The sequence below is a fragment of the Ptychodera flava genome, chromosome 22 (assembly GCF_041260155.1).
Source record: "Ptychodera flava strain L36383 chromosome 22, AS_Pfla_20210202, whole genome shotgun sequence".
Taxonomy (NCBI): Eukaryota; Metazoa; Hemichordata; class Enteropneusta; family Ptychoderidae; genus Ptychodera; species Ptychodera flava.
The window spans coordinates 17,891,505-17,907,065 of NC_091949.1; the positions used below are offsets into that span (position 1 = coordinate 17,891,505).

The 15,561-nt window shown below is 37.0% G+C and overlaps 1 protein-coding gene across 3 annotated transcripts in view; it reads left to right on the top strand.

The window, feature by feature from the left end:
* LOC139122851 (vesicular inhibitory amino acid transporter-like) overlaps positions 1-15,561 on the top strand; it is an 86,380-nt gene that overhangs the window by 41,645 nt on the left and 29,174 nt on the right. For all 3 annotated transcript variants that reach the window (XM_070688662.1, XM_070688661.1, XM_070688663.1), the window contains exon 3: positions 13,351-13,505. In XM_070688662.1, the coding sequence (XP_070544763.1) occupies positions 13,351-13,505 (155 nt within the window). The remainder of the gene's footprint in view (positions 1-13,350; positions 13,506-15,561) is intronic.

Sequence of the window (15,561 nt, forward strand, 5' to 3'; positions counted from 1 at the left end):
TAGCTTAAATTTGCTGATTAAACCAATATTACTACAATATCCTATTCTCCCAATTTAGTTTTAATCGTGTGTATTATTCAATGATGTGGAATTTATTCATTTGGAGGTCGGCACTTGTCCGCTATGGGACTGTAGATTACGCTTGCTTTGGTTATGACACTGATTTCGCTAGTTATAGGGTTACTGGTGATTGGCTGTTCCGGCATGCATAGTAAAAGATAATTTACATAAATAACATTGTGTCTGACCTTCCACTTTGGCATTTTCACCATTAGCCAATGTAACCATAAGGAGTATTTTTTTATCATTCTTCTGGTGGTCTTGCGGTTAAAGAACTGTAGTTATTTCATCAACAGTACTAGTGACTTTTAGAGAAACTAATTACCCAGTATTTACCTACACTTGATATTCAAAATGGCAGCCATCATTGTGTCAACTCTAATTTCGATTTTCACAAAAATAAGCCGGCGAAAACTTCATTTACTCATTGAACTTCAAAATGACCCCTACAAGTTGAATACCAAAATGCATTGTTATTATCTAAATATATGTTTCCCCAGGCGGGATGTACCTTACTTATATAGACTGGAAACAGCTTTCAACTGACACCGAAGGTTAAACATTTAGCTAAATAGGCAACGCCAACAAGCGCTAATACAAGAACCAGGGATCGAGGATTGGCGCTTCGTGAATGTCATTCTCTGCCAGCAATCTGGGCAGTGTACTGCCCTTCAAATGTATTTTCAAAAGCGGATGCATCAAAGGCAATTGCAATCATTCAGCGTATTCAATTTTAGTGGAAGAGTCTTATTTTTGACAGTTGGCAGTTTTTTATCGCGACAATTATGTTGAATTTATTTCGCTATTTACGACACACATATCGTCAAGTCTGACAAGTATGCTGTCAGTTAATATGATGTTGACAATGCCAAAGTTCCTCGACCTGTACTTCGACAATTAACACTCTAAACCAAGGTCACATATTGGTGTTGCAGCCTTGTTTTGCTCTCTGGCCATTAATTCTAAGCACCGCTGCGCTGCCAGCGCGACTTGCCTCGAATCGATTTCACAATGCGTGATGTCCTCGTTAACGTCTATATGACATAAAAATATTGCCCGCGAAAGAATGATGCAGTCACTTGTGTACACGCCGAGAAGTCTAGCTTGTGCCGTGTTGCCGGCACGATCGACGATTGATGCTTTTGAAGGATATCTATATGGTCTGGAGAGACTATCGCAGTCATTGTTGCGATTTGCGTTGATAAGGATTTAGTGAGTCGCTAGAGGTGGCTTGTGCGTTGTAAACAAAGAAAGGTGTTTATGTTTTCTGCGTGCCCTGTGTTTTACGTCAGACTTCCGCGATCGAGCACAGATGGCGGGCTCTGAAAACTTATTTCGTCGGCGCCTTTGCATATCCTCCAAAGCCTTCGCACGCTTACCATACAGTTGAAATTTGTTTGAAATAACGGTAGACTCGAAGCAGACGCTAAATATCAGCGTAGTCTGGTGGGATTTAGAGTGCTTACCATCTCTGAGCGCAATTCTATATCGGCAATGAAATTACAGGCGGGTGTCTTACAGAACTTGCTTGTTTATCTTCAGCATCGTCTTCGTGAGGTTTGCCAGAGAGGAAAGATAGTTTATCGGGCACCTACACAACTGTTTCCTTATTCACTTTACGGCGGACTTCCAACTCAAACAAAACCTACCTATCTAGTAACAGTAATCACACGGAGTGCTTTGCGAGTTAAAACTGTAGGCTATATATTTCTCTTGCTGGCGTCGATATGGTTGTTCAATTGGCCAAGATAACCATCTCAGCGTCATCTCTCCACGGCTTTTTGTCTGTCTTCCTGCTATGCATGCGCTTGCCTGTCTGCCAGTCCACCCGAGCTCTCGTTCTGCAGTGTCCCGTCCCTCTCGGTCACTGAACAGACGGGCAGACGACAAGTAAAGTAATACGATAACATAACGAAGCCAAAGTGAGAGAGAGAGAGAGAGAGAGAGAGAGAGAGAGAGATTCGTAAAACGGGGAAGGGAAAGACAGATAGATTGACATTGACCAAGGTGAAAAGCAGGAGTGAGAGGCGAAGGAAGAGCGCAGGCCCTGTCGTGCAAGCTGGAGCTAGAAAGAGTCATGAAAGAACTATGCAGAGTCATGGGAGCCTGACAGTCAGGCAGGTTTACTTTGTGTACGTAAAATCGTACTGTAGCATATAGCATGATTTGGTAACATGAAAAGTAACACTTTGCCCAACAAAATACAAGCTATAGCTATGTTGAGAAATGAAATATAAAATCCATTAACGGTAACATATCCATGCAAGAAATAAAGAAGGAAGTTCCTTGAGTTTTATTAGCATATGAATGAAAGATATTGCATGAAAGTTGTACAAATAACGCATGCTTATAAATCTCTCCTCATTTAGTGAGGGTTACTTGTAAATGTAAGCAAAGAGGTTAGGGTCACCATGTCTTTATATATCTTGTTGTCGGATAACGACGACAGGACGGACCAATATGCAGGCAGACATAGAGACAATGCATACATTTGTGGATGGTCAAAATCTACACCAGCTTGGCGTTTGCTTTCTCCCAGGTCAACAAAACTCAGAGGTATAAATTATCTGATAATCACGACGTTATGACATTACTATATGCTTTTAAGGCAAACGGCCGGCAACTATTTCGATGATATTTAAAACAGTGTAAAATTCATTATTGCTTATTGCCCACCAACAGTCAACTAATCGACAGTAACATAATTAATAATTTTTATCGAATCGGTATATCAGTCTTTAAAGTTACTATGCAAACTCTTCGGTAGTGCTGTAAGCTCATCGTTTTAATAGAGGTTTTCAGCTCACAACATCGTGATCTGTGTTCTTATCTTTAGCAAAGATAATCGACTTCTCGCTTTTATCTCGGCGCTTCTTGAGTCAAATAAGCAAGATAGCGCAATGCAAAACCATCTGTACCTTACTGCAGCCACACAACACGCCATACTAACATAAATTCAAAATGCCTATTTATTTATACGAAAACTCATCTAATATTGATTCCGTTTTGTGTCTTATTTAGCTTATCTAATTTTAAAGCAGAAATTGAGCAAAGGGCTATGTCTTCGCACATATGAGAGAGAGAGAGAGAGAGAGAGAGAGAGAGAGAGAGAGAGAGAGAGAGAGAGAGAGAGAGAGAGAATGCAACATATCACATGTGACAAACCACAAAGTAATGCTTTGCTATCGTGTCATGATTGATTGACTTCAAATAAAACCAATATCTCATTACAATGCTGGATGTTTATTTCTACAGGGGAATATAACATTGAAAGGCTAACGTAACGTACTTTATACTGTAACGTTGAAGTCTGATTTGCCACAGCGTATACCACCATAACTGATTGAAAATCTTTCATTATCGGCATCAGAAAACAATGTAGTTTTTTTTAGCATTCTAAATATCGTTGAATTTCATTTCCATGTTTATAACGCTCTCCGCAGCCTTTCCTTACATTTGCATGTGTGCATGACTTTTAGTTTTTTGCGTCGTGGAAGTTCCTTCTTTGTGTCCAATATAGGTAACACAAGTAAACAAGTCCAGGTATCAATTAATATATTACAAGCAAGAATCATTCTTTATCATGTTTTGGAAGCTTTTGCTTCAGTCAAATTCCTAGTATGTTGCTGTCTGTAACAATGTGTGAAACTCTATCCGTTCCTCAATGCTTGTTGTTGGCTTTTTATCATCTTTCCCGCATAATTTATGCAGTAATTAACGATAGATTTATGATAACTACACAACTATTTATCATCTGGACATACAGGCACATTTTTATTCTTTGAATCATTTAGGTGAAAAAAAATACCGAGAAAGATGCATGAAGTATGTCTTCAAGGCTAAATTTATGTCAGTGATGGAATTCTGAAATCTATCAACATTTTCATGGATATAAGAAGTTTGCTAATTTCTTAAAGCTGATTTGAGTTTTCATGTTCATTTCAGTTCTGTAGCAAGAGTTGTCAGTAAAGTAAGCTTAAGATTGTAAGATTTCATTTGCAACGGGGAATATTTCAGAATTTGACTTTAAGCTTCGATGCTTTGATCAAACGAGTTAAAATGCAATGCATTGTGCGGGTATTACTACCTTTTCAATTTGAATTATTCCATCAAAAAATAATGTGCACCTCGCGATTTTAATTCTCGGAATGTCATGCAGTACGAACTCTGGTGGGTCTCCACGATTCACCAATTTGATGACGTCATCACTGTACAGTCAGTGGCGCTTACTTCGGAACTGCCATAGCACCAGCGAGAATTACGACCGGGAAGTTAGGCTAGCCGCGTTATCAGATCATCATATTTTGGGATTACCATGGAAACAAATTATCATATAAATGAAGTTACGGTCGGTAACTTACAATGTAATCGCCGGATTAAACTCAAAGCCATTCAAACACCGTGATTATGACTTGATAATACATTGTATTAATATTGATGAATGGAATAATAGCGCCGCTTATATGGACTTCAATTTTGGAGTATTAATTCAATTTTAGGAAAGCTCTGAATTTGTATTCCTGCTCGTCATTTGCGAGTCGACACATCCGAATAAAATGTATATAATATAAGATGAAGTGTTCGTTGATGTGTTAAGATATGAGACTATCCTCTTCTCATGAACCATAGTGGTTGCACAAATGTTTTACCAAAACTCGCTGTGCTGTGGATGAGTCTCTGTACACTGTCTTACGCCACTCTACAGCGAGTCTGTGACTGCATGATGGGAATGGGGTTATGTGACCTTCGCGGTGTGTGTGTGAGGTGCATGCCATCGTAAAACGGCGTCGCAGAACACATAATTGAAAAAACTGCTATCTTTCTCGATCTTTTCGCGGAAGAAACTTTCGATTCTGTTGCCTGCGTCACGGAAGGAGTACGTAAACTTCAGAAAGCATGCCTTAATTTCCTCCTATCGAAAGCAAGACCAGTTGTCTCATCTACATATATATTTCAACGAATTTCAATAGTCTCATATGGACAACTTTATGTGACTGCATTAGTTTCCCAAATAATATCTGTTAAAAATTCCATTTCCGCACATCTATAAGATACTACCCTAATTGGACATGCATACTGACTCGTATAAAAGTATTTCCTGAAAATCGTCGGTATAGCACACTTGAATGTTTCAACTGCAATTCACGTAATAATCATTCTATGCTTTAGGCATGAAGCACGCACAATCTTAATAAGTTTTACTCAGGCGAGTGAGCAAAACTTTCTGAACAATCTGTCTGTTTGTTCGTCTTTATATCTCAGTCCCAGTCACTGTTTCTACCCTCTCCGTCTCCCATTCAGTCTCTCTACCCCTCTTTCTCCCTCTCTCTTCCGTGCCAGCCATGACGTAAGGCTGAATGCAGTGAAAACTTATGACACGTGACTACATATCTAAATTATTGTTTTTCTCTTCATTAAATATTGCCGAAGCAGACTGTGAGCTCCCGAGGGTATCTTTGAGGACATGTATCATATTAAGAAGTGTAAATAATTAATCACACTCAAGCGAGAAAACTGTGAACAACAAGATAAGGGTAGCGTGACGTGTTGACTCCCTGCGGACGTCTTTCAGCGGGCTTTTTTGTGCTTTCGACGGTATCTTGTGTCGGAATGTGGTGATTTGTCGTCTTCCCGGGAACCACTGCCTGGTTTCACGGCTGGCCGGTCACATGTAGGGTCCGCCGATTTTTTTTTGCTTAAAGACAAAAGCAACTGTAGAGCAAAGTCTGAGCTACAAGTTCTCTTCTGTTGGAAGATTAATGAACACCTGTCGCTTGTGTCGAATTATGAGACGATGCGCGCGCACATTCAACAAATCAATTAAAATGCGTCTTCAACTATTGTGTATTGAATTTAATACGTGCATCTATCATTTCAAAAAACGAAACAAGCACATTGACTCAAGAAGCGAGAGCGACAGATTCAGATGACACGTCAATAAATCGATTAGAGTTCCAACCATATTCAAGTGTATTCCGCGTTACGTGAGCTATCATCTTTTTCAAAGGCGAAATCGTGCTTTTTTGCGATAATCAAGATGATTTGAGGCCATTGCTTTTGCATGATAGTCAAAGGGTCATTTTATCATGGGGACTTCTATCACTCATAAGACAGTACGCGCGCCTCGTTATCGAAAGACGTAAACTTTTGCTAAAACTTTCTGTAACTTTAAACCGTTTCCTTTCGAAATCTGGGATAAACGTCAGATGCCACCGTGCAAAAATTGCTTCTGGAGAAACAATATTTCCCCGATACTTGAAATTCAAAATGGCTGCCATCCCTGATTTTTACACTACTGGGGAAATTAAATTTTCGATTTCACAAAAATAAGCCGGTGAAGATTTTATTTACCCTATGAGCTTCAATGTGAGCCCTCACAAGTGGTAGACTAGAAAAGAATTGTAAAAGTTTAACAGTCTGAATATCTGTCCCTAAGGCACATTTTACCTTTAGTTATAAGAGTTGCCATTTTATGCCGGTTGTTTCTTAGACTAGAATTCATCTTCTTTGTTTGACGTTCAAGTGGCTTTCTCTTTGGACATCAAACCGGTGTGCACTTCTTTTGAAAATGTCATTTTGTGATGATTGCCTGAAAGATTTCTCTTAAAATGTTATAATTTCCTGGTTTATTATTATGAAAGCAAAGACAACATTTACCGCCCTTCTCTTCAACAATTCATTATGTTGTAATCGTTAAAAATAGCTGACAATTATCTTTTCATTATTTGATACTGGCGAAGCCCATTACAAATATATGTCTCTTCACAAATATTTTCAAAACATATTATTTCATATAAAGACTGGCTATCATTGTTCTGCCAAATGGAAGATCTTATTTAAATTTCATGAACATACCACTTTGATACTGCAATCTCTACTTTACCTAAATGTGTGCCATTTACATGGGGAATCGACAAGGAAAGCGAGATGCAGTGTATAAATCACCCATAATTCAATATGCGTAATTTGAAAGCGAATGGCCAATTTGAAAGTAACGATTCATTTGCTACAAAAGGCACTTCGCTTTTCTTTAGGGGTCAAGTTTCTATGGAAACGAACGTTATTTAGGCCTTTTTTACTTATTCTATGCATATTGGATTTTAGAGAATTCGTTTACAGCGGAAGCACGCATGACCCTATTCGATGAAAATCATCCCGGTTTACATTTTGGCGATTAAGATGGAGTAGTTTGGTACATGGAATGATGGCGCCACTTAACCAAAATCCACGATGTTTCATCTGCGTTTACTAGCATAGTTACCACGGTGTTACTATAAGCGACGATTCTATTTGCTAGCTACCAAGACTGAACCTATGATTTTCCCATCAAGAAAAAGCGAACCTTCTGATGTTTGTGACTGTGTGGTTTTGTATGAGCGGGATGTGCAAGATCTGTTTTCAATGACGACACAAAACAGAACCGTCTACTCAGGAAAGAGATGCGATGGTCTGCCAGTTTACCGGGATGGCAAACAGACAGCCAGCATACAAACCTACCCAACCTTCCATTTTATGTTTTACTGAAAACACGCCCCATGCATCATTTATCTCCAGTGGGATGTTATTAATACAAGACGAATAGATAATTTGATTCTATATTTAAATGTTTAAACTTAGGGTCACTCCTGATAACGATGAAATAAAATGATCATACTCAAATTATAGATGAAGTGTTTTGCAGGGCGTTGCTGGGGAAACAAAGCGGGATTGTATTACTCCAAATAATCGCATCAAATTGGCGATTTAATGGATTGTTTATGTTTTAAACATGAAGGCGAGGCTGTGTATATATAGTACACAGGCATGCAATGGTTTTTCAGAATGGCTCTCTTTCCATTAAAACTTGTTTACAACTCTGTCTTTTCCAAACGCTGCACACAATAAAGACCACAAGTTAGATAGTCTAGGGTACAATGTTAAGGAACGCTCCATGGTATTTCTTTGGCGCTCTATTTCATTTTGATTCAATGTTAGCCGTAGAGTAGCACTGTGCCTTTGACATTCACGTAGTATGGCTGTCTTTCCCCGTAATTAATTGTGGGAGTCACCTACTGGAACGAATCCGACAAGTCAGTCTCTGGCGAAATCCTAGAAACTGATAATGTTGATGTTAATGTAACGGGATTCTTATTGGTCGAACTTGGGGTTGCGGATATTGAGGTTTATGTATTAACTCCTTCCTTCTTTAACGTTGAGCATGAATATGTGATTGACATTCAAACATACATGCCGACACATGCATCCATGAATGCAAACATGCATATACCGATACATGCATACCTACCTACCTACCCACCTACCTACCTACCTACCCACCTACCTACTACCTCCTAGTATTACATACATACATACATGCATACATACATACATACATACATACATACATACATACATACATACATACATACATACATACATACATACATACATACATACATACATACATACATACATACATACATACATACATACATACATACATACATACATACATACATACATACATACAAAAACATCTATCCATCCATCCATCCATCCATCCATCCATCCATCCATCCATCCATCCATCCATCCATCCATCCATCCATCCATACATACATACATACATACATACATACATACATACATACATACATACATACATACATACATACATACATACATACATACATACATACATACATACATACATACATACATACATACATACATACATACATACATACATACATACATACGGACAGACAGACTTACAGTCAGGCTGACAGTCAGACAGACAGATTGACAGACAGACTGACGGGCAGATAGAAAGACATATGCGTAAGACATATACAAACAATGTGCGACTCATGCATCTCTCTCCTTTACATTTTATGAATGATCACGCGATTATCACATGATTAAATTTATACTTAAGTTACAGTGATACTTAAAAAATTCTTAATGAACAGTGAAATCAAATGAGTGGAATGATTGTTCATGTCATTCCCGTGTCGTATCGACACTTTCTTACGGGACTAACATAATATGTGTCAGTGACATAAGAAATAACACAATCCGTTTAGAAGAAAACATGTGCGCATATCTGGTATTAACCCGACGAATTCATGCTTGTTGGACTGTCACAGTTTTGATTTTGGGGTGCTTTCAATTGGTTTGCATAGTAGAAAGCTGAAAACAGTGACACGTTTACGACAAGGAGTGATAAACTGGGACATCGCGTGCCGTCAATTTTTGTTCGATGTTATCACCGTGGCCAGAGTCCGACACTCAGAATTACACTTATTAAAGTTTTTATCTACAACATTTACTGTGAACATTTGGAGGTCAAAGGTCACACTTTTAATCTGTATTTCATTTTAACTCACCGTGAAGCCATCGTAGAGCCTTTTGAGATAGTCGGAATTGCGATGAAAGAAACTATCTGATTCTTTAGCTGCCAGAAAATCGAATTTTTCTTCAATGGGCAGAGCTACTCGACATAAAAGGTTAATACCAGTGGTAAACCCACGATTAAAAAAACAGGTTGAGTTCTGATAATTACAGTCATTTCATGAGGAAAAATCCACATTTTTCGCCGACGCAGTTTACATTGCCGCTCTAGGCGATGGCATCTTCTATTTGCACTTTTTACTTTCTATGGAGTCACGTTCTTCCTTAGCTTTCCTCACTATTTGTTAGAGATGAAGTCACAACACGGAGCGTTCTTGCTGTTTATCGTCAACATCAAACAGATCATCTTTACAAGTAGCCACGTTAACTGCATGTACTAAATTTAATGTACTATGCAAGTATTTTAAGCCGAGAAATTCGACGCATCCTACGGATTTTATTACAGGAAAATATCATAAGAACAGCCCATCTACTTATCCGTATGGGATGATATACGTCAACGCGATAACAATTGAGGACACATCAGTGTTACCGAGATTCCAAAGACGTTTATCTATGTTCCCAAACCTTAGCAAAAATATTTAAATGCTGCCAGTATATGATTAGTATCACGCTTGTAACGTTTCTGTAGTAGTTTTCAAAACATTATCTGAGCACTGTGTTTGCTTTGGCCGTGTGCTGCACGGTAGAGCACAGAATTGATATACGAGATTCACCGAGACCGCTTGGCTGCTATCATCTAATTATCATTTAATTATCATCTAATCATATATTGACAAAATCCACCCGAAATTGTAAAGGTTTTTGATAATGGCAGATTCGCATACTTCTCTGAATATGTGTAAATATGAAATACGTCTAATGGGTATTTAATGTGAGAACGTTAAATGTCTTAATCCCTTGTTGTATTCCATTTTCCCCATTTGTGCCATCCATTCCGTGTGACTGATGTAGCCCACAGTATAATGAATTTGTATCCTCTTGCATGGAGGCCAATGTTCTAGAAATGCATGACAAGTTACAACATGACTTCTAAGAAATCAAGGGGGCACTGAAGCGGCACTTGAGTACCATAATTACTCGGGTGAATACACTATTTTATATAATAATTCTAGATGTGAAAGAAAGTACTGAAATTATAGCTTAGTTTCCAAGTATTATGCCTACAGTGAAAACTGGTTACAAAAGGTACACACTTTAGTCTCCGTGTTTCATGTGGCACTTTTTTAAATGGAAAAATCAGAACATAGTATTCCGAGCCTTATAGATTGTTTATTCTCATCAATTTTACGTTGTATTTATTTCACTTCATCAGCTTTAAGCAGACAACTTTTTAATGAATAACATGCTGTTCTGGCAATTTATCAATTTATCTTGAACACATGAAATGTAAAGCGTAGCCGTTGATCCGCAACACAATTATTTACTGGAAGAAATAGGGCGCCGTTGTACAACCGTTTACTTCAGCTCACAATCAGCGGCACACCGTGTGAAATTAACATATCGATAACTCGATCATTATCACTTGATCATTATATCCCAGAAACCAAATTGTAGAATCTGTAAGGATTCGCGCGAAGCTGTTGACGAAATTTAGGAATGCACGCCCTCCCTGTTTAAACGCAAGGTAACACAAATTTTGCTACACAAATGGCGCGCGTACTACACAAAGACTTGCAATAGCATGCTCTCCATTGGTGCTAGATTAAGCAGCTAAATGACAAAAAGGGGACAATGAAAAACGAAAATAAAAAATGTTATTTTTTAAAAACTGTGTGAGACCTAAAAATAAACACGCCCCTTCTATCAATCTGCAGAACCTACACAAAAGAAAGCGCTCAAAAAGCGCAAATTTCTCATTTCTTCGCTTTTGTTGATTCTGTGTCACATAGTATTGAATAGTAAAATCATTGACGTCATCTAAATAAATCAACAATATCGAAGTAATGAAACATTTCATCCATAGACTTGAATTCAAATGCTTGCTTTTATTTGGTTAATCAAAGACGACTTCGCATCTTGTCATACAACGAACCCTGAAAAAAGATTTTCTAACAATGTGAACAAATTATTTGATGGCAATTTTTCTTCCAGACAAACTAATTACCTGCTTGCTTTTTGAGATACGCTTGTCAAAAGCCATAATTATCTCATCATTATCAGGGCCTTTCTATCATTGATGCATTTTTATCTTAAATGGCAGAGTTCAATACCTGACAATTTGTAAAATGTCAAACAATAATTTCTTGTAATATATTTGCAACCGTTTGTAGATTGGAGGGCCGGAGGCAATCAACACGATTGGAACTAATTTGGGATAATTGGATTTCCATATTTTTCAAATTTCTCAAAAGTGTTAGGTGCCATATAGCTGAATGTTGAAATATTACAAATAACTCATAAAAACAAGTGTATAATTTATAAAGAAAAGCAAATAAGATTACATTTGTAGATTAAATCGGCATTGCTTCACCATCCAATTATCCCAAATTAGTTCCAATCGTGTTAATCATTTTATGATGTATATATTTAGACTTTTTAAAGTGAGCCTTTCCATCGGTGCTTCCATCAATGATCATTGAATTATTTCCTAATGTATTTTTTGTAATGAAAACTAAATAATAATCTCTCGAAACATCCATAAGTTTCTAAATTCGAACAAAATCCCATCATATTTGTACCATAAGGATGAAAACCTCTAAAGAATCGACTGAGAAGAGCTTAAACCCTTTACTTGGGTAATTTATATCTCATAATTCGTATATCCAATACTGAAATTATCTCGTTGTGTTATGATCACCATATGGAAGCATAAGGGGAATATTAACTATACATTAACTATTAACTGTGTTTCCACTCTTCATGGGCAGTATGGTTTGGGTCTTGTGCATTACATGTTCTATGTTTGATGGATCATTATCCTAAATTGTAAAGGTATCTGTTGTCATGGCAAAAGGTACCAATGGGTTCAGATTCGGAGCCTTTGCTCACAGATAGAAGATTTGGGTACTTGCAGTAAGGCAGAAGTACGTAAAGGAAAATTGTTGAATTGATTTTTGAAAGGCCGATGACAGGTTTGACTTCCTCTTTGCTGAATTAAATGATACGACGGGTCATAGACACTGCTGTACAAAGCAATATAACGCATAGGCACTGGGAAGTCTTAAAGAGGTAGGGATGGGTGCAGGGCTAGAAGAAAGTGGTGGAAGTCGTAATGCAGAAAAAGAAGTATGATGAAGATTGTGTGTACATTGGTTTTTGATATACGAAATGTAACAAAGTTGAGATAGTGAAGTTTTGAACCCGTTGAGTGATGATTGAATCAACAGACCACAAAGATCATAATGCACTTACCATTCATCTGAGAGAAATGCGCCAGGGGGGGGGGGGGTCATTATTCAGATTTTCATATTTTACAATACCTTGCCGCTATGCTGCTTGTGTAGACCCTTTTTGAAGTCTGTGAAGCTTTCACTGTCTTGTTTTGGCGGAAATCGAAAATATTCACTCATAAATCTGATACAGATATAGCGGCGCCATTTTGAATTTCAAATACCTGTAAATTTTGGGTCATTTCCTTCTCTGGCACCAAAATTAGCATGGTGAACGTTAAAATTTTGTTCCTGAGAGTGCAAGAGAATGCTTCAAGGTTTCCTTAAACAAATTTTGAGCAAAGGTAAAATCCTTTTAGCTTCGAGGTGCATCAGTTTAAAGCACGCATCATCCCTTTTTCGTAGTTTTCAACTTCTAGCCGATAACATCTCCCCAATGTCTTTGAAATCAAAATATGTGTGTCTTATCTTTATCATTTGGGACGCCATTGCCTCATCTCCGGCGAGACATCAGATTCTCCTGACAAGAACTAACCTTCAAAGTGTGCACTTTTTTCCCTTGCAGCCGGAACAAGTTCCACCTGGCTAGCCGCTTGGAATGTAGCCAACTGCGTTCAGGGAGCGGGAATTCTTAGTTTGCCATACGCTGTCAAGGAAGGGGGCTACGCTGCAATTATTACACACCTCATGCTGACAGCTTTTGGCTGTTATACCTGCAAAGTAAGTCCAAATCTTTGAGACTGTAATAACTCTTGATACTGTTCTCTGTCTGTCTGTCTGTCTGTCTGTCTGTCTGTCTGTCTGTCCGTCTGTTTGTCCTTCTCTCTCCTCTATATCTCTCAGCCTACCTTTCATATTTGTTTTCAGCATGTGACGCTGATTGATCGATTCATTGATTAGTTTGATTTATCGACTGACAATTCGTCGAGTTACTCTAATAAATGATTCTGAATGAACTAATTAGTCGGCAATGATCACAGAGAGATTTCGAAACTGAAGGTCACGGATCAATATCAAATTTTAATGAGAAATAGCGCCTTTCTACTGAATGCTATGTATTTTTAATAAACGTTATTGCGCTTCATGAATGATCTTTTGTCGCGTTGGCCTTAAGTAATGCATTTTTATTGAGTATTCAAAATTTGAACATTAATATTACAGATCGTGTCGCGCCAACAAGTGAATTGTTGGAAATTCATTCATTTGTAAACGATTCTGCAAACTTGTAATGCACTTTAAAAGAAACATTTCTGTGAAGTAGAGAAGAACATTTAAATTTGTGACTGAAACTACTTTATTTTTTCCGTAACACTGTCTAACCGTTAAACTCTTTCACTTTGCGTACCAATAAAACATGATCCAGAATCGCGTCAAATCTTGTGACGACATTCTGTCCGTCTAGTCAAGAATATTCAAGCAGACGAAATTTATGTTTACGCAGCAGAGAAACTATGTAGGAGACGGTGATTCACGTTTGAGTGATTATATACAAAAGTGTTCGTCAAGCTTTAGTGTATACCTCCTATTTTGCAAGAATTACACAACTGTAAAATCAGACAGAAAGAGGTTTGGATCGTAATAACGAATATATATATATATATATATATATATATATATATATATATATATATATATATATATATATATATATATATATATATATATATATATATATATATATATATATATATATATATATATATGAATGAGGTTCTCACGTACCTAGGCTGTCATCTTTGAGAACAATTCTCTTCATTTGCACGATAATTGCAGGTCCTGACCTTACAAATAGGCTGCTACTAAATCTGAACAAAAATGACTCTACAAGGTCGGTCATGTAATATCTATGGTTTAACTGGTTAAGTGACATAGGGCATCTTTTAGGATCCAATGAATACACTTATGACAAATACTTGAGAGATTTAAAACAAGAGACGAAGATGTTCGACTATCGGCTAAATTTAAATGTCTAATGACAAGGTTCATTGCTTGCATTTATGAATTTAAACAAATCGCTCAAAGTCTCTAAAACACGAACACAAATATATATATATATATATATATATATATATATATATATATATATATATATATATATATATATATATATATATATATATATCACGTTTTAATATCACGTTTCTAGTTATATATATATATATATATATATATATATATATATATATATATATATATATATATATATATATTATATATATATATATATATATATATATATATACATGTCCGTACACTTTTTGTTGTTTTTTTCTTCGTGTGTGTGTGTGACATGAGAGCGTGTAATTTGTATACATGACAAGACTTTGGAAAATGTTCGTGGTGACTTTATTTTCGCGCAAAATTGCTACCCTCGAAATCCACGAAAATAAGTTCCCCTCGAAAATAAAGTATTTCACAGTATATATATATATAATATATATATATATATATATAATATATATATATATATATATATATATATATATATATATATATATATATATATATATATATATATATATATATATATATATATATCAGATTCGGGATTAACGGTGCTCAATGCCCATTGGAGCATTTTGCGATAAAAGCTGGTGGTTTGAATGATCCCTGTTGTCTCCATGATTCTCCGTTCATCGCCATCCCTTCTATCCTAAACCCTCTCCAACCATTCACACGATAAATTGCCTGTCTCTTTTTCCGTACACCAATCCATCATCTTACTGTTGACTCGTTCTTCCCCATCAATCTACCCTCTGTATCTTGACCTGAGGTA